Source organism: Paramisgurnus dabryanus, chromosome 15 (assembly GCF_030506205.2).
Source record: "Paramisgurnus dabryanus chromosome 15, PD_genome_1.1, whole genome shotgun sequence".
NCBI classification, from domain to species: Eukaryota; Metazoa; Chordata; class Actinopteri; order Cypriniformes; family Cobitidae; genus Paramisgurnus; species Paramisgurnus dabryanus.
In genome coordinates, this window is record NC_133351.1 from 12,060,853 (window position 1) to 12,079,966 (window position 19,114).

The following is a 19,114-nucleotide window of genomic DNA, read 5'->3' on the forward strand; positions in this document are numbered from 1 at the left end:
GAGTTGGGTATTATTCGGTATCGTCAAAAATGCCTACTTACGTTGTGGGCTGTGAAAATCGCACCAAGGCTTCCGTTAAGTTTTCGCGATTCTTGCACAATCTCAAAAACAAAAAAAATACAACATCTGCGTCTGCAAGCAATTAACGTGCAGACTGGGACAATGCAAATATCAAAGAGGCTTGTGTTTGTAGTGCTCACTTCATTTGAGGTAAGTCATCATTTTTCAGCCGTGTTAGATTAAATTATAAAGCCTAAATGGTATGAACAGTTTGACCCCATGCTGCGCGCGCACCCGATCGTCATTCAATGTTTACAAACCTTGAAGGGGTCTTGTGGTAACCGAACCTGTCAAAAGTTCATCATCTGAACACAACATTTTAAAGTTTGTATCTGACATGATTTGTGAAAAAACCTTTCATTTCAAAAATCACACTGTTGAGAAAATCTGTTATTAATAAAGGTTAATTCCTATCAGATTTATAAACATCTTCATTTGTTCGCTTTTTATAACCTCAAATATGGGAAGGTGACTTCAAAAATACCAAAATTGAGCAAACAGCTAAGATAAGCTGGAAAACCCAGTATATAAAAATACCGGTGGACTACAGGCTTTAAGGGTGCACAGCCGGTTGAATTAATACATTTGGACTGAGAAAGTGAAGTCCAGAGCAAGAAACACATAACACAGATGTAAATAAAGTATTTAATACAAAACGAGCTTTAAAAACATAAGTGCATTTCAGAAGTCTTGAGACTGAACATCTTTTGCGCTGCTGGCATCTCTCGGAGCTTTGGTCTTTTTGGGGAGAAGTTGGGCCTGGATGTTGGGGAGAACTCCTCCTTCACTGATCGTGACGCCTCCCAGCAGCGTGTTCAGCTCCTCGTCATTTCTTACAGCCAGCTGAATGTGACGCGGCGTGATGCGGACCTTTTTGTTGTCTCTGCTTGCGTTGCCTGCGAGTTCGAGCACCTCCGCGCAGAGATACTCTATGACCGCCGTCAGATAAACCGACGCGCCAGAACCGATGCGTGACGCGTAGTTTCCCTTCCGCAAGAGACGCGCGATGCGGCCAACTGGAAACTGCAGGCCGGCGCGCGACGAACGCGACACTGAAGTTTTGCTCTTTGCTGCAGCTACGGTTTTCTTTCCACGGCCAGACATGATGGGCAGATCTGAGTGAAAAAAAACACGAGCATAGCAGTTAAGAAATTTAGGGTAAAAGTCAATCACATTCCATCACACCACTATTTTAAAACTAATCTTGTTCATTTTAGGAAGAATAGTAAACATGATTTAAACAAAGATTACAGTTTTACAACAAATCATGGTTAAACTATGATTAACTGATGGACACCAAACTAAGATAGTAAAAAAAGTCAAAATACTCACACAACTTCTGAATGCAAGTGAAAGACAAAGACTGTTTGAGTTCATGTCAGCACTCATCTCCTTTTGTAGTGACACTTAATTAACATTCACACCTGTGTAGATGTCATGTGACCAATTAACCAATTACATCATTAATGCTTTATTAGCATAATACAAAAATCTCTGGAAATTTCTTTAAACGTTCGGGGGGGGGCGTTTCCCAAAACCATTTGCTAACTAAGTTAGCAACTTTGTTGGTTGCAATGCAATTTCCCATTGCCAACCAACCAAGTACCCATTATGAATGTCAGAAAGTCTCGTTTTGTTTATATTCATCTTCTCAACAACTTTAATCATACATGTAGCTGTTTTAAAAAATATATTTTTGGGGCCTAAAGTGTACTTTTTCATCTTTAACAAACCAAAAAATATCTAGTTAGTAAGTAAGATAGTTTTGCCTGTGTCATTTATAGCTTTTTTGGGCCAAAGTTAAAAAATATTTTATTTACTAAAACAGAATGGCATATACTATCTTGCTACTTCTTGCAAACATATACAGTACATATTAGTATAACTATCATGTAATTGACAACGATAAATGTATTGAATTGAAAGTCAAATTTAGTTGAGAAAATGAGTCACTGCCACTTCACGTAGGTCTTGCTCGAAATAAACCCCCCAGAGTCGTGCCTTGCAAGACAATTATAGGTAATGAATAGCTTGACATTCCAGAGGACTTGAAATGAATGAAAGAAATACAGGCACACTTTGTTCCTCAAATTCTGAATGAAAAGCTTGAGAGCTACTGGGTGTATCCATGCCAACATGATTTCTTATTACTAGGCATTCAAAGAAGAGAGATCCATTCAGTGGGCCATTCAAGTATATCGTGGGAAGATTCTAGCATGAAAAATATCTCAAACCTACACCTAGGTACTTTGATATTGAGACATCAGAGAACACTGTAAATACATCACAGCTATGCTGGTAAATATTGGGTCTCGTTCACTAAGCATGCATACGCACAAATTTGTTCGTGAAATATGCGTTTGGACGTTTTAACTTACAAATCATGAATCATCAAAAATTTTTATTCTAAAATTTCTTCTAAATGATTGCAAAAACGTAAGAACTTAGACCACACTTTTGCAAAATTCATGAACAAGAAAAAATAACCCTATAATATATATATCCGTGTTGTATATTTTATATATTTTTTCCTTGTTTATGATTATTGCAAACGTGTGGTCTAAGTATTTCTTACGTTTTTGCCTACATTTAAAATAAATTGTATTGGGAAAGTTTTTGTTAAATCATGATTTGTTAGTTAAAACATTATACAAACAAATTTGTGCATATATGCATGCTTGGTGAATGAGACCCAATGTGTTTTGCTTACTTTACATTGTTTTTGGCAGGTGCATTCTGTTATTTAATTAATTAGACCATATTTGAAGTGAAGTGAACACATATTTTATTTAAATTACATGATTAAAAACTTGTTAATTGTGAGTTTTAAGTCTATCTTTAAAGTGGCATGTACTGCCAGCCGAATCACATCGGTTGTTCTATATAAAAATATTGAAAAAATTTAAGGAAGTTAAATTCACAACAGCAAAACTACTATAACACCACAATGACGGCACACAGGCATTTTGTTGCTGATATGATGATCTAGTAATACGTCTCTCTCTCCACCCAACCTGTAAACGCAGAATAAATAGGTGTTTTAATAGTTTAAAAAAATTGGATTGATACACTACATAATTTTATGTGCTATTTTAAAAATAATTGCAATATATAATAAAATATTTTAAAAACTGTTTTTGTTTACCTCCAGGGTTCCGTCTAAGGATGAGCTTTCTGATTTCATCATAGATGAAGATGAGAAGAGAGTATGGGAAGGCACAAAACCACCAATTGGGCCTGTGGATAACAAGGGATTAACCCAAAACCATCTCAAATCTTGTGTAACACAAGTAATGCAAAGAAATGTTTGGTGCGAATGAATTATTTTAGCTTACTTGAGTGGGTACATTCTGAGAGCCACACCCATGCCAGGACAGTAAGACAGGAAAGCTGCCAATGCAGTTTCTTCAAACAATCCAAAGATCAGGATTTTGTTCCTGTGAGCCAAAAATGATAAGCAATGAAATTCTCCCCAAGAACATGGCTTGTGAAATATAAGCTCATTTTTCCCCCAGACTCACGTCATTCCTTGCTGGAAGACAGAATTTCTCCTGGTCTTGCAGATGATCAGATCGGCCCATTGCACGACCACGATGCTGGTGAAGAATGCTGTATGGCACGTAAACTCCACAATCTTTCTCTGTTCATATGTCTGAGAATAAAATGACAACGGTTGAAATGACAGTCAAGTTCTAAGAATCACAGTTTAATGATTAGTTCACCCAAAAATGAAAATTCTGTCATCATTTACTCGCATTATTCTTGTGAACTGTCATAAATGTGTCAAGTAGAGCCGAAGTGGATGTCAAAAATGTTAAAGGTTTGTATGTTTCTGCACAAAGCTACTGTAGGGGTTAGGGATGCATAACGATTAATCGGGATTAATCTATAGCAGAATAAAAGTTTTTGTTTACATCATATATGGGTGATTCTGGCGAAATTAGACTTATGAGGTGTCATGAAACATTTTGTTAAAAAGGTAAATGCAAAGTAAGATTATCAAAATTAGAAGCATATTGTTACAAACATCTCTTCATGTACTATTTTGCACATGATTTTAAATGAAATCATACAAACCATTTTTTTTTTCACATTTAAGGGGAAAATTTTCATTACCGCAACGTGTCCATGACAGAATTTGGGTTCTTTGACATGGAAATATTTAAAATTATAAAATCTAAAAAAATAAAAGCTTCAGTGCATGTTATATAAACATTGACATTAAAGAAACATGTGGTATTTGGTGATCATTGGAAAATGTAGAGACAATAATAAGGAATATAAATGTGTCCAAGACCAATTTTCTCATCCTCCGCAACAATTTTCAATCATTGTTTAAGCCTTCAAGGAACTAACATTTTCAAAAAAAAAAAAAAAAAAAATTGTTGGAAGGGACATAATTGACTGTGACACTCAAGATGGCTACCAGGTAAGCAGTTCTTATTTTTTTCTCTCCAGATAAAAGTTGAAATTTTGTTTGTCATGGTACCTAGACAACTTTTTAGTTCTCATAACCGGAATATGACTTTGTAAATGCATATATTTAATGTAATATCATGTTGCGGTAATGATAATTTTTTTATAATGATAATCTAAAAAATGTACATAATTTTATATTAATAAAAATAATGGTTATAGTAAGTTCAGACCTTAATCTTATATGTGCAAAAAAACTGGCTTCAAGGGCTTTTTAAAAATTCTGATGCTGGACACCTTCTTAATCTGCATTTTGTGAGAATCACCCATATGTGTGTGAACTTTCTATAATAACTTTGTATAGATAAATGCACACACATGCATGTATATATTTAAGAAACATTAACATGTGTATATACATTTGTATAATTTATATATAAATATAAATACTTAATATATAAATATATTTTTTTCCTTAAAATTATACATGCATGTATGTATATTTATATATACATAATTATTATACGCAGTTCACACACATATATAATGTAGACAAAAGCTTCTATTATTTTTCTTTCTTTTTTCTACGATTAATAATTATGCATCCCTAGTAGGGGTTTAGAATACCTGGAATATGGTATATAAGAAAAAGTCTTGAAACTCTTTGGTCATTTTTGAGCGCAATGCTAATGGTCTAATCAGATTCAATGAATTGTGCTAAACTAAAAGTGGTACCGCAAAACCCAGAGATCAGCTGAATGGATTCCAAAATGGTAAAACTCAAATGTTTTAGGGGCTGGACACACCAAAACTTTTAAACGCGGCTGAAAATGCCTTGAGGACGCCGAATGCCAGCTGTTTTTCAGCTGAGTGCCAGCTTTCTTCAGCTGAGCGCTTTGGTAGCTGTGATACTTCAGCTGCGAGCCGGTTGGTTGCTGTGGTAATGTCCCGCCCCTCCTCCACTGTGATTGGGCGGCAGTGTGAGAACTGACATTGACGAGCGAAGCTTTTCTCCCAAAGTTGAATCTCTTTCAACTCTCGACGCTCAGCGCCGAGTGCGGAAAAACCGCCGAGCGCCGGTTTTCAGCGCGGAAAAAAACCCGCTAGCTGCTGGCTTATTTGAAAAACGCAGAGCTTCCATTGGAAACAATTGAAAACATGCGCCGGCCGCGGGCGTAAAAGTTTTGGTGTACACAACCCCTAACTCAATGGGAGCTGGAAAAAAAGTGGAGTGTCCCTTTAAATGTTCTACTTTGGTGGGTGAGTAAATTCTGACGGAAGTTTTTTTTTATTGAACTGCAATAATTAGTCAAATAATACTGACCCACTGTTGCCCATAACTGTCCTCCAGGTCATTAACATGCTTGTCATCCCAATACACACGTATTCCTAACAGCCTTGATGGTAAAAAGCCATTTTCAGCAAGGATAACAAAATATGTGAAAAATCCTGCCAGAGCCTGAATCATACCTGTGCAATGACAAACAAAATATCTTTTATAAACAGAAATATGATTAACCAACTTGCCAAGTGGTTTCCAACTAAAAATATTCAGGTCAAAGCAAAATTACATTCAAAGCCACAAAACCAAAATAGCCTACCTATTTGTCCATACGCAATGCTAATAAGTCTTTCATTCACCAGTTTGTCTGTTTTGGGATTTCTTGGCTGTCGCTTCATAATATCACTTTCAGCAGCCTCATACGCCAGTGAAATAGCAGGGAGCTGGAAAACCATAGAGAATGAACTTAACAGGATTAGGACAATAACATTTTCGGAAACAATAACACCAGATTCAAACGTACAGAAGACCGAATACAAGTTTGATTTTAAACACATAAAATCATAAACCAATCATAATCTTAATATAAAGGAACTGTTTTAGAATATAATTTTCTTATTTTAAGAAGGTCTCACTAATAGATAGCCACACTAGAAAAATGGTGACTCTATATATATGGTGTCTTTGGTTTTGTCCCATTAGGAATCAGTAAAGAGTTAAAGGAAATAAGAAGAGTGAACTGACCATGTCTGTTCCCAGGTCAATACACAATATGGTAACAGTTCCTAGTGGTAGGGGGATGTTGGCGATAATAAAGAACAGGAAGGGTGTTATCTCAGGGATGTTACTGGTCAGGGTGTAAGCAATGGACTTCTTCAAGTTGTCAAAGATCAGTCGACCTACAGTGCAGAGAAAACATTACCAATGCAGCCCTTTAAGAAATCGGACGAGATATGACAAAAATGACCTGGCATACCTTCCTCTACACCTGTGACGATTGAAGCAAAGTTGTCATCAAGCAGGATCATGTCTGCAGCCTGTTTGGACACATCTGAGCCAGCGATGCCCATAGCAACACCGATATCAGCCTTTTTCAGCGCCGGAGAATCATTCACACCATCACCTGTTACAGCCACAATGGCTCCCTGTGAAACATACATTTTGACACTTTAATGCAATGTGACAAAACTGTCTAAACATCTTATAAAAACTATTTTGTATCACAACATAAACACAATCTGATGGACATTTCACACGGTACGCAACAACCGTGAGTGTTTAGTTATTTTTCAATAAGAAGCGTGCGGAAAGCAGCAAAACGGGGGTGTTAAAGGGGTAAGCGGAGTTGGTCCACACTCTTTGCTTATGCACCCAAAATCTTGTTCCTTTAGCGGACACGACTTTTCATGGCAGGTGCCTTTGAAGATAAACATATTTGCACTAAATGCTGCACAAAACGCTTCCACGAGCAAAGCTGTAACACGCAGCGATTTTGCCGATTTTCGCGTACCATATAAACCAGCCATAATACATATAAATATAAATGTATTTAATATTATATTATTTAAATGTAATATAAAAAATACATTTATATGAATAATAAATAATGATTGTAAATAATATTTCCTTTTTTCACTCAGGCTACACATATTGTATCATAAGGACAACTTTTATAGTTTTTCATTTTTGAAGCTGGACAGCCAGTGGTTTATAAACAGTCATACAGTACATTCACACGGGGCGTAAGCGTTAACGCTTAACGGAAGGCTTGTCTGAAGCGTGGCCAACAGCGAATCACTGTGGCCGCAAAACAAGCTCTGGTCTTCCATAAACGTAATTGGCTGGCTCTGCCTAGGTTATTTGCATAAGGCGATATGATTGAAAAGTTGAAAAGTTGAGAAATGTTCAACTTCTGCCGCGAGCAACGGCACTGACGCGACGCCGAAGGATCCACAATTCAGTTCGCCAACCCTTGACGTCACCCATTAAAAGTGAATGGGAAGCGTCAACGCTTACGCCCCGTGTGAATGCGGCGTTAGTATTAAAAAAAAACTAAGAAAAATTATTAAAAAAATACATGCATAAGAGTTTGAAACAATATGACAGTATGTTTACTCATTTCATTGTTACCTGTCGCTGGCAGCCCTCAACAATAATGAGTTTCTGCTGTGGTGACGTTCTGGCAAACACAATCTCTGTGTGATATTTCAAAATATCATCTAGCTCTTCACAAGACAGATCCTTCAATTCTCCGCCATGTACCACACAAGCCTTTGCGTCTCTGAAAAGACAGATTCATTTACTTCAAATTCATTTAAAAATAAGTAACAGTGACATTTTTATTAGAGCTAACACTGTAAAACCTGGGGTTGACTTCATTGACAGGGATATTCAAACGTGCAGCAATGTCTTCCACAGTCTCATTACCCTCCGAAATAATCCCGACTCCCTTCGCTATGGCTTTGGCTGTGATTGGGTGGTCACCGGTTACCATGATAACCTAAATGTTCAGAAAAATAATGCTAAATATGATCATAACCGTTTATTTAAGCAAAGGTTAATGGATTTGCCCAGAAGCATCTCTGCTTTACCTTGATCCCAGCGCTTCTGCATTTGCCTACAGCATCAGGTACAGCAGCACGGGGAGGATCAATCATTGACATGAGACCCACAAAGCACAGATTGTCGGTGGGGAAATTCACATCTTCAGTATCAAACTGAAAGCCTTCTGGGTACTGCTCATCAGGGAGGATGTAATGACAGAATCCTATTAGAAGAGAATAAATGATCAGTTCACAATGTGCAACATATACGTTTTAATACTATCCTTTCAAATGTTTTTTCCAATGGATTTAATAGTGACGTGTGATACACGTTTGTATTTTTTGTAACACTTTACAATAAAGTCCCACTCGTTAACTCTTTCTCTGCCATTGACGAGTTATCTCGTCAATTAAGAGAAACTTTGCATAAAAAAAAACGTGTTACTGATAAAATTTTATGTTAATCTGCAATACCACTTACCCAATTTATGGAAAAAAACTGAAGCCAAAACGTTATTTACAATTTTTAAACTCTGTGTATGTTTTGATAATCGTTCTGAATCTGATCTCTAACAAAATTCCTTCACAAAAAATGCTATTATTTTAGCTTTTTCTAAAAAAATTATTTTTAAAAAAAAATACCCATATTTAAGAGTTTATAAGCAGAGAAAAAATATAGATTGGAATAAATGTTTTTTTTTTCAATTTTGTTCATTTGTTTGTTGTTTTTTGTCAGGGAATGAGAAGTGAAATTCCCTGACTAAAAAGCTGAATTTCCATGACTATGTCCTGCATGACATGAGCTCAGATAATCTAGTCGGTATGAGTTTATAAAAATGTAGCTTAAATGTGTAAAATGAATATACAGTGCAATTAAACAGCTGTGTAAATTGTAGTCAGTGGAGGCTCGGACCTGGAAATGGTATTCCTTACATTATAGCACACATACACGGCAAACTAATTAACAACGACGTGCCACCAACTGCTGACGAGATGAGAAGAGCTGCTAGCAATCGAACAGAATGGAGAAAACTTGTGACCGAATTCAAACCCGTTTTGTTTGCAGACGATTAATGATGATGATGAATGATGATGATTCCTTACATCACAAGTTAAAAACTGGATTACATAAAAACTAAAATTTTAAGCAACAAACAAAAATCCATGACTTGGACAAAAATATATAAAATTCAGACTTTCAATGTCTGGAAAAGACCTTTTAAAATTCCATGGTATTCCAGAAATGCCATGAGCCGTGGGAACCCTGATTGTGGTATTTTTTTTACAAATGGCTTATTTGTTAGCTTCTTTATTTTTAATCAATTCATGTGCCCTCATAATCTTTTATAAAAATACTCAAATCTCATCCCCTCCTCAAAACGATCTTTCTTTACTTCCGTTCATGAGAAATGACGGGGCCTGGGAAAAGATGGCAGCAATTAACAAATAGCAACATGACCCTTCCAACGATCCTATCAATTCTCGAGGGATTAATTCAAGTCCTGCCCACCCTTTATTTCTCTTCTGAAAGAAGCTCTTCGGGTTTGGCGCCATTAGCATCGCGCTAAAAATAACCAAAGAGTTTCGATATTTTTCCTATTTAAAACTCTTCTGAAGTTACATCGTCTACTAAGACTGACAGAAAATTAAAAGTGGCTAGGAACTATACTCTCATTCTGGTGTAATAATCAAGGACTTTGCAAATGTAACATGGCTGCAGCAGGCGTAGTGATATTATGCAGTGTCCGAAAATAGTCCCCTGCCATTGAAAGTTACTTAGGAGAATATATTTTCGGCTGCTGCGTAATATAATTGCGCCTCCTGCCTCCATGTTACAGCTGCAAAGTCCTTGATAATTACGCCAGAATGAGAATATAGTTCCTAACCATATCAGCCTAGAAAATCACAACTTTTAATTTTCTGCCGGTCTTAGTACACAATGTAACTACAGAAGAGTCAAGTTTTAAATAGGAAAAGTATCGAAACTCTTTGGTTATGTTTTAGCGCAATGCTAATGGTCTTATCAGATTTAATGGATTGTGCTAAGCTATGCTAAAAGTGCTAGCACCAGACCCGGAGATCAGCTGAATGGATTCCAAAACGGTAAAAATCAAATGTTTAACTCTAGGGGAGCTGGAAAATTAGTATATTTTTAAAAAAGCGGAATGTCCCTAATATAAGGGTAAGATTAATAAACATTTTTTTTTAAATTAACTAATTAAGTTAATTAATGTAAACAAATGCAACCTTATTGTAAAGTGTTTCCTGTATTTTTTATTAAGCTTGTTAATGTAGCTCAATGTGTGGAGTGCATAAGGTCAAGGGTTCAATCCTTGAAATGTATACCTTGAATGTACTGTAAGTCATGGATTAAAGCATCTGCCAAATGCATCAAGGTAAATATATGTTCACTCGTACCTAAGACTCTTTCTCCAAGACCCCCAAGCTCCAGATAAGCATTCTGGAAGGATTCTTTCATTTCATCATCCAAAGGAATCTCCTTTCCTTGCATCAGTATGGTAGCACAGCGGTCCAGGATTCTCTCTGGAGCTCCTTTCATCACTAGCAGGTGTTTAGACTCCGAGTCACTGTTGGGATTCTTGTGCACTGAAAGCTAGCAATGCAAGCATCAAATCGTTTTTAACAAAGTGATCCAATGATTTGTCTTGGTTTCAGGATATTAAAATCAACTACTTTGGTATAAGTAAAGATGCAAACGCCTAGTACCTGGTATTTGTTGGTTGAGTTAAAAGGTATTTCCGCCACTTTGGAGTATTTCTCTCTCATTTCCTTCACGGATCCACAGCAGTGCTCGATGCATTTCAGCAAAGCTGATTCAGAGGCATCTCCAGCAACATCTCTCTGAGCAGTAAAAAAAAATGACATACAGATTAAAGCTATTATTCACTTAAAAATTTGTGAGCTGGGTGCCATATTACTGTTCACAGACAAACCTTCAGAATAGGCACATCAGTCTGCTCTGCCAAAAACACAGCCCTGTTGCAAAGCCCGGCAATGCGTGCCAAAGAGGACCAGGTGGCCGAGGTACGGTCAAAGGAAGTCCCGCTCTGATTTTCCGTGGTGTCGGCTTCATGGATCTGGTTATCAAACCACATGTGGGCTACAGTCATACGATTCTGTGTTAATGTGCCAGTTTTATCAGAGCAGATAGTTGAGGTTGAGCCCAGGGTTTCAACAGCCTCAAGGTTCTTAACCAAACAGTTCTTCTTAGCCATACGCTTGGCTGTAAGGGTGAGACAAACCTAAGGAACGAAAGACAGATAATAGGTGTCATGAAGTTAATAGGAGCCAATTAAAGGGCCTAAACCATTCAACCTACCGTGACTGTTGCAAGAAGACCTTCAGGTACATTGGCAACAATGATCCCAATAAGAAAGATAACAGCCTCCAACCAGGAGTAACCGAGTACGAGAGACAAAACAAAGAAAGACATGCCCAGGAAGACAGCCACGCCTGTGATGATGTGAATGAAATGCTCAATCTCAATGGAGATGGGGGTGCGCCCAACCTCTAGACCAGATGCGAGGGTGGCAATTCGGCCCATTACCGTACGGTCCCCGGTGCTGATAACAATGCCACGTGCGGTACCTTAAACAAACAGGATATATATGTTTGTATGTATAGCATTGTCCAAACGTAAGGTCACCAAAAGCTTTGTTGTTAAAAAAAATAAAACAATTTACTTCTCAATGCAAAGTCAGTATTTCTTGTCACTTAATCCAGTCATTAGAATAGAAAATTAGGTTTCATTTCATTTAAGTTCATTTAAGCTGCTATTGCTCAAATGTAAAGATACTAAGAAATAATTATATATGGTCACTATACCTTTGCAAAAACAACACATCTAATTGTGTGCGGGGCAAAAACTAATGCAGGGTTAGTTGTAACACAGACCGTTTACATTGTTGCACAGGGTTGAGGGATTAGTTTTTTTCCGTATTGTTTTCACGCTGCCAAAAGACGGTCTTCCACAAATTTATGGAAAGGTATATTGTGTTTTTACAAAGAGTTATTAATGAAAGACTGTTTTGGTGGCATGTAAGAAAAAATGTTTCATCATATGTTTTTTTTCGGTGTCTAAGTTGGGTGTGTAAGATACCAAAACCAATGTTATGTCATATTAAACAGTGTCTTGTTGACTAAAACATAGCATTGTGTGTCAAAATGTATTTTGTTAATATCTTTAAATCCAGATAATTTACTCACCACCATGTCATCCAAAATGTTGATGTCTTTCTTTGTTCAGTCGAGAAGAAATTATGTTTTTTGAGCAAAACATTGCAGGATTTTTTTCATTTTAATGGACCTTAATAGAACCCAACACTTAATACTTAACTCAACACTTAACAGTTTTTTTCAACGGAGTTTCAAAGGACTCTAAACGATCCCAAACGAGGCATTAGGGTCTTATCTAGCAAAACAATTGTCATTTTTGACAAGAAAAATAAAAAATATGCACTTTTAAACCACAACTTCTCGTCTATGAACGCCAGGGTGACCTCACTCAATACGTCATGCCGTCAAGAGGTCACAGAGGACGAACGCGAAACTACGCCCCAGTTTTTACGAGTGTGGAGAAAGAAGATCGTTCAGAGGTTGTTAATTAATGTCTTTGTGCATGTCAGTTTATTGTTTACAATGGTCCGCGAATGTGCGTTTCATATATGTAACACGTGACCTCTCTACTTCACTACGCATTTACGTTAGGTCGTGCTGGCGTATCACAGGACCGGACCTAGACGAGAAGTGCATATTTTTATTTTTATTGTCAAAAATGACAATCGTTTTGCTAGATAAGACCCTTATGCCTCGTTTGGGATAATTTATAGTCCTTTGAAACTCCATTGAAAAAAACTGTTAAGTGTTGAGTTAAGTATTAAGTGGGCTCTATTAAAGTCCATTAAAATGAGAAAAATCCAGCAATGTTTTCCTCAAAAAACATTATTTCTTCTCGATTGAACAAAGAAAGACATCAACATTTTGGATGACATGGTGGTCAGTAAATTATCTGGATTTTTTTTTGAAAATGGACTATTCCTTTAATATTAATTTAATAAGGCCACGTATTGAAATCATAATGAAATGAATGGATAAAATCAGACTTTGATTTTCATTATCTCAGAATTCGATTTTGAGACTTTTTTTACAGACTAGGTCACATATAAAAATGCTTTTCTTGTCATAATTGTGCTTCTTTTTCTTACATATTTTTAGCAAGTGTTACAACTAACCCCCTGCCTGTTACAATTAACCTCACCTATGGGGTAACGTTTGCACTTCTGTCATGTTAGGTGTAATTGTCCAAGAATGGTACAGTAATAGAAACAAACTTCAAATGGTCATTTGTAGCAGAGATGTGCTGCTTGTGTAAAAATATAATTAATCAAACTCAAATATTTTTGAATGATTTAGCCAAAACCAAAAAGCGTTAGGTTGTGCCCCGCTCTCCCCTATATCCTTTTTGGGATATTTTTACTGCAGATGCCAATAAATGAGCAGATGAAATACCTTCCACACAGTTAGTAGAGAAGAAAGCAATATTCCTGGTTTCCAGAGGATTATCATTTGAGAAATCCGGGGAGCGTGTCTGAGGCTCAGATTCTCCAGTCAAAGAGGAGTTGTCCACCTTAAAAACAAACCCTATTTAAAAGCTGTATTTGCATAACGTCCCTGCCACAAAGACAGGCAGTGCAAAATCTCACCACACTTATCAGACAAGGTAAGAAACGTGTGTGAAAGCAGCACATAATCACCTTACAACCATGTGAGGCAATGATTCTCAGGTCAGCAGGGATCCTGTCACCACCTTTTACTTCTACCAAATCACCGACCACCACTTCTACGGCATTTATGTTACTCTTCTCACCGTCACGGACAACCAAAGCTTGCTAGGAAAGAAACAACAGAATATACGTGTCTGTATTATTATGATCTGAACTGAAAAAAAGATACAAATTTTTATTTATTTATTTATATACAGTCAAATAATTGTGAAGAAATCCGCACCTGTGGAACCAAATTCTTGAAGGAGTCCATAATTTTAGAGCTCTTGGCCTCTTGATAGTATGAGAAACATCCCGTGATGATGACCACAGCAGACAGCACGACACCCAAATACAACTGCATTACAAACATTAGATGAGATCACATATGACATGGGAGAATATCATATGTACTGTAACACAAATTTCCACCCACGTTGTCATTGGCCGGCTCATCATCAATTGCTGCCTGAATGCCATATGCAAAAAAGCAGAGAATAGCACCGGTCCACAGCAGCATGGAGAAACCTCCAAACATCTGCTTACAGAACTTGACCCACTCGGGTGTGGTTGGAGGTGGAGTGAGGGCATTAGGTCCATCACGGGCGAGGATCTCCGCTGCACGAGCGCTTGAGAGACCCTGGTGTTGTCATGGAGAAAGCTATATTATTACAGAAATAACTACAGCTAATATCTTTAAAAACCAACACAGCTGTTTAACTTACCTTGCTCAAATCTGTACCGTATTTACGGTGGAGCTCTTCCAAAGTCAATTTGTGATCATCCTAAAAAAAAACAAATACAAATGATAGTCTTTAACATTTTGGAATTTAGCAGACATTTTGATCCAAAGCAACTTAATAGTGTGTTTTTGGTCATTGGGGTTGCACGGTAATGAAGGAAAATGCGAAAATGTGGTAAATAATGCAATATACTATATGCACTACAACGATGCTTTATACAAGTAAAATCAGTTTAAATTACCTTTATAAAAAAAATCATATTCTTTCTAGGAAAAAAAAACAAAGCTGTCTCTGTCTTGCTATTTTCTCTGCTATCTGCATCAAACCAAACCTGTGACTATGCACAACTTTCTAAAGTGTGCAAATATTATCATTCGGTTATTGCAATATGCACATCTGCGGTATTTTCAATAATTTCCATATATCTTGCAGGACTACTGGTCATTGAACCCATGAACAACCCAACAGATTATCAGACTCTATTACATTTTGGCATTAGGGCTGGGCGATATTGTTTTATCGAAATAAAATTTAAAGACAGGGGATTCCTCTCTGTCTGAAAATAAACAGCTGAACAACATGCAAACTGATTGGAAAGCTTTGAGCTCAGTGTACATTTTTGGCAGAGCTTTGGTTGCGGGGGGGGAGGGGGGGGGTTGGGGGGTTTGCTCATATCAGACCATACCGATATAGACTGTATTGTCAGATCATAATTCAGGCCTTAGGATCGGATGTTTTTGTAATAAGTCTTACCAAATGTACTTCCTTCTTCAGTTCATCCATATCTTTATCCTTCTTGTGTTTGTTCTTTTTCTTCCCTCCTTGGTCCGACTTTGCCGCCAAGTCATATTCATCTCGTCCGCCCTGAAACAAATGTTTGACAACCGCTTGAAACATTAATTTTAAGAAAACATAATTTTGACAATACACCTACACAATTTCTCTGCATTCATTGTATAAAGCTCTACTTTCACTGTCTGTAAACAATTTTCTTATTTATTTCAATATTTTATTTCTCTAAAGAATTTTTAGACTTAAAACTACGGGTGTCAAAAGATTAATCGCATACAAAATAAAAGTTTGTTTTTGCAGAATCATATGCGTGTGCACTGTGTAATTAGTTTGTATATATAAATACACACACATGCATGTAGAGTATGTACAGGATCCCTGCCTGAGCATCATATCTATATATATATACACATAAATATTTTTTCTTAAATTTATACATATATGTGTGTATTTATATATACACACAATACACACACAAATCTATTATGCAAACACAAACTTTTTTGTATGCGATTCTCTGGGATCCTCTGGGATTTCAAGTTAGCAAACCATCAATATTTACAATGTAGACATCAAAGAAGATGGTTTTTTTTTCAATGTTACTACAGATGCTGAACACAGCTCATGTGGTGAAGGTGATGATAGGGTCAGCACTGAGAACATTTACCGTAACAACAGATGTTCCTCAATAACCACTAAGCCAAAGCATCCATTCACTCGAAATGTATTCACATTACAGTACATCCTTAACTAGCAACCACAAAAGTTCCCGGGGGACTTTACTACACTCCAAAGGGATTGTGTTTCTTTTGACATGATCTACTACATGGAAAAAAACAAGCCTAATAATGCCCGTTGGCATACAGCCAAATTAAATGGGACATGGGAAGGGACATTGACATCTTGGACTTTCTGCAAAAAAAAAAAAAAAAACATTTGCAGAAGCAATAAATAATCCCCCTAAATATAAAACAAGCCTCTTCCCTTATTAGTCACACTTCAGTAGAGAACACAAGTAGGCAAATATAGGAGCATTATGACTTTATCTAAGATTATCTCTTAGGGTTATACTGACACAAAACATTCCAAAGATAAACAACAGCACAATGACTTGCTCATGTTTTATTCATCTGTCCAGTCAAGCAGAGTTCACTGCAATTATTGCCTCAGGCAAACATGTTATGCCACCATTGTGGTTGACACAATGGAGTGACTGTTGTTGGTATTAAAAAGGAATTAGAGAATGTCTTTCAACATAATATCTGATTTGCATGATGATCTCACTTGACAAATTGCATCACAGCAGATGTGGGTGACTAAACAGTTTCAATTAACAGTGCGAACCATCTGTACGGTGTTTATATGTCTGTGTTGTTATCCTTTGCCTGTCTTGTTTAAAGGATAGGAAAAGGTGGTGGTGGTAATAGCATACAAATCCCTGGTGGACTAATAGCTACACACATACTCAGAAACAAAGCTTTACCCATTAAAAACTAATATGTACCATTAGGTGCAGATATGTAGGCTATTCATTTAGTACCAATAGCATGATTTAGGTACTAATATGCACTGTTTAGGTACTTTTTGAATGGGTACCGACTTAGCGACTGCTTTTGCATCTTTTTCTGAGAGTGTGGTATGCAAAGCACACCATGCTGTTCTCATGGAAAAAGAATTAAAAACTTTCAACTAAAAACAGCTTGTGACTGTACATTAGGTGGAAGGAATGTATGCATCTTATACACTATACAGGAACAGAAATAGTCAAAATGTTGAAGCACAATTTAATCACGATTCCTCACTTAATGCACACCAATTATTTTCATTTATACAATCTATGAAGTTCTCTTCTCATATCTTTGCAAATTGCTACCACATGATGCAATACTTTATTTCTGTATATTGCGCCACCTGTACTACACAAGTTGTACCTTGTTGTCTAATATGTGCCAGGATGTACAACTTTTATACCTTCATGTGCCTTTTTTCTAGGTGTATAGTCTTTCTGAACTTAGTAGTCAAATAATTTGCATTAAACTGGACTCTGATTCTCCACCTCATAAATGAACAATTGTTCAAATATAACATAAATAACTAATACATAACTGCATTAACAACTGTACGCACGAGTTTAAAGACTCGTCATGATCAGATAGCAAATATAATCGTCGTCCGTCGACATGTAACGTTAACTCTCATATGAATCTCTTGCATCTTACGCGATATCAAAACTCTCATGCGTCTTTAATCTGACGACGCGCTAAAAATACACATATTATAACTAATATTTAAATGTATCTCTTACCCCAACTCCCATGTTTGCGTATGAAAGTGGAGCGCGCTACTTTATTTTCGATGCGCGCTGCTGATCATGAAACTTCAAGATATATCCAGTCTCCAGTCGCGCGTCTCTGTATAATGCCAAACAGCCAATAGGAAGAGATCAAACTCTGTGTGTGTGCTTTGCGCGTGTGTGGCAGAGGAGGAGGCGGGGGGTTGCTGGGGGGCTCAAGTCTCTCGCCTCTTGTCTCAAAATAAATTTGCCCATCTGGTCTTATTAAAATTGTATTAAGAAATCAAAGTTTATAATAACAAACAATTCAATTCAAGGTTTTCCAGTGACATTTGCGTAGTCAATCACGTTTAGTTTAGTTAATGTGATGAATGTTTTTATATTTTGATAAGATTCAAGTTAAATTAAGTCAAACATTCTATCGCAGATATTCATATACATTTGATTTCATGACAGCTTTGATACAAAACAAACATGATTTATTTGATTATGATTTCATTGAATATGATTGCCTTCTTGATTTGGTGAAATAAAGAATTCATTTAAATGTTAATAAAGTTTAAATAAATAATTTTCCAATTTCGGTTTGATTATATCTGTATTAACAGATCCCTATACTTCCATAATAGCAATAGACATGGAACGTTCGAGAGCCTAAAACTGTGAACTTGAGACCACTTTTCTCTCTTAACTCTCTACACATTACATGTCTCCACATCAACAGTACAACAGTTTCATTAAATTCAGCGTGACATTTTCATTAATTCATACATAGATAACAATATGACAATTGACAGCAACAGCCTGTAATTTATTACAACTTGGTGGATGGATTTAATTCAAGAGAAGAAAAACATGCAGACTTTGGTGACGTGCAAAATAACATCATGGAATATGTTACATTTTTCTGTAACACTTTACAATAAGGTTAATTAGTTAGCATTAGTTAACTACATTAGTTAACATGAACTAATAATGAACTGTATTTATACAGCATTTATTAATCTTTGTTAATTTTAATTTCAACAGTTACTAATACTTTATTAAAATCTTGTTAACATTAGTTAATGCACTGTGAACTAACATGAACAAACAATGAACGGCTTTATTTCTATTAACTAACATTAACAAAGATTAATAAAGACTGTAACAAATGTATTGCTCATGGTTTGTTCATACATTAACTAATGTTAACTAATGAA

The 19,114-nt window shown here is 36.5% G+C and overlaps 2 protein-coding genes across 2 annotated transcripts; both read right to left on the reverse strand.

Annotated features, from left to right (window-relative positions):
* Window positions 1-691: 691 nt before the first annotated feature.
* LOC135733421 (histone H2A-like) lies at window positions 692-2,685 on the reverse strand. Its single transcript, XM_065251974.2, has 2 exons — window positions 1,393-2,685; window positions 692-1,175 (listed from the first exon to the last, which is right to left on the reverse strand). Exon 2 carries the CDS (start codon window positions 1,162-1,164, stop codon window positions 742-744), a length of 423 nt encoding a protein of 140 aa, XP_065108046.1. The 5' UTR covers window positions 1,165-1,175; window positions 1,393-2,685; the 3' UTR covers window positions 692-741.
* Window positions 2,686-2,828: 143 nt separating this feature from the next.
* On the reverse strand, window positions 2,829-18,078 carry atp1a1b (ATPase Na+/K+ transporting subunit alpha 1b). Its single transcript, XM_065251973.1, has 22 exons — window positions 17,925-18,078; window positions 15,581-15,691; window positions 14,810-14,869; window positions 14,521-14,724; window positions 14,329-14,442; window positions 14,076-14,210; window positions 13,831-13,948; window positions 11,642-11,910; window positions 11,256-11,564; window positions 11,029-11,163; window positions 10,720-10,915; window positions 8,350-8,525; window positions 8,122-8,258; window positions 7,889-8,039; window positions 6,735-6,903; window positions 6,503-6,657; window positions 6,078-6,201; window positions 5,801-5,946; window positions 3,582-3,712; window positions 3,396-3,497; window positions 3,206-3,297; window positions 2,829-3,074 (listed from the first exon to the last, which is right to left on the reverse strand). The coding sequence occupies exons 1-22, from the start codon at window positions 17,934-17,936 to the stop codon at window positions 3,046-3,048; spliced, it is 3,075 nt and encodes a 1,024-aa protein (XP_065108045.1). The 5' UTR covers window positions 17,937-18,078; the 3' UTR covers window positions 2,829-3,045.
* Between the last annotated feature and the right edge of the window lie 1,036 nt (window positions 18,079-19,114).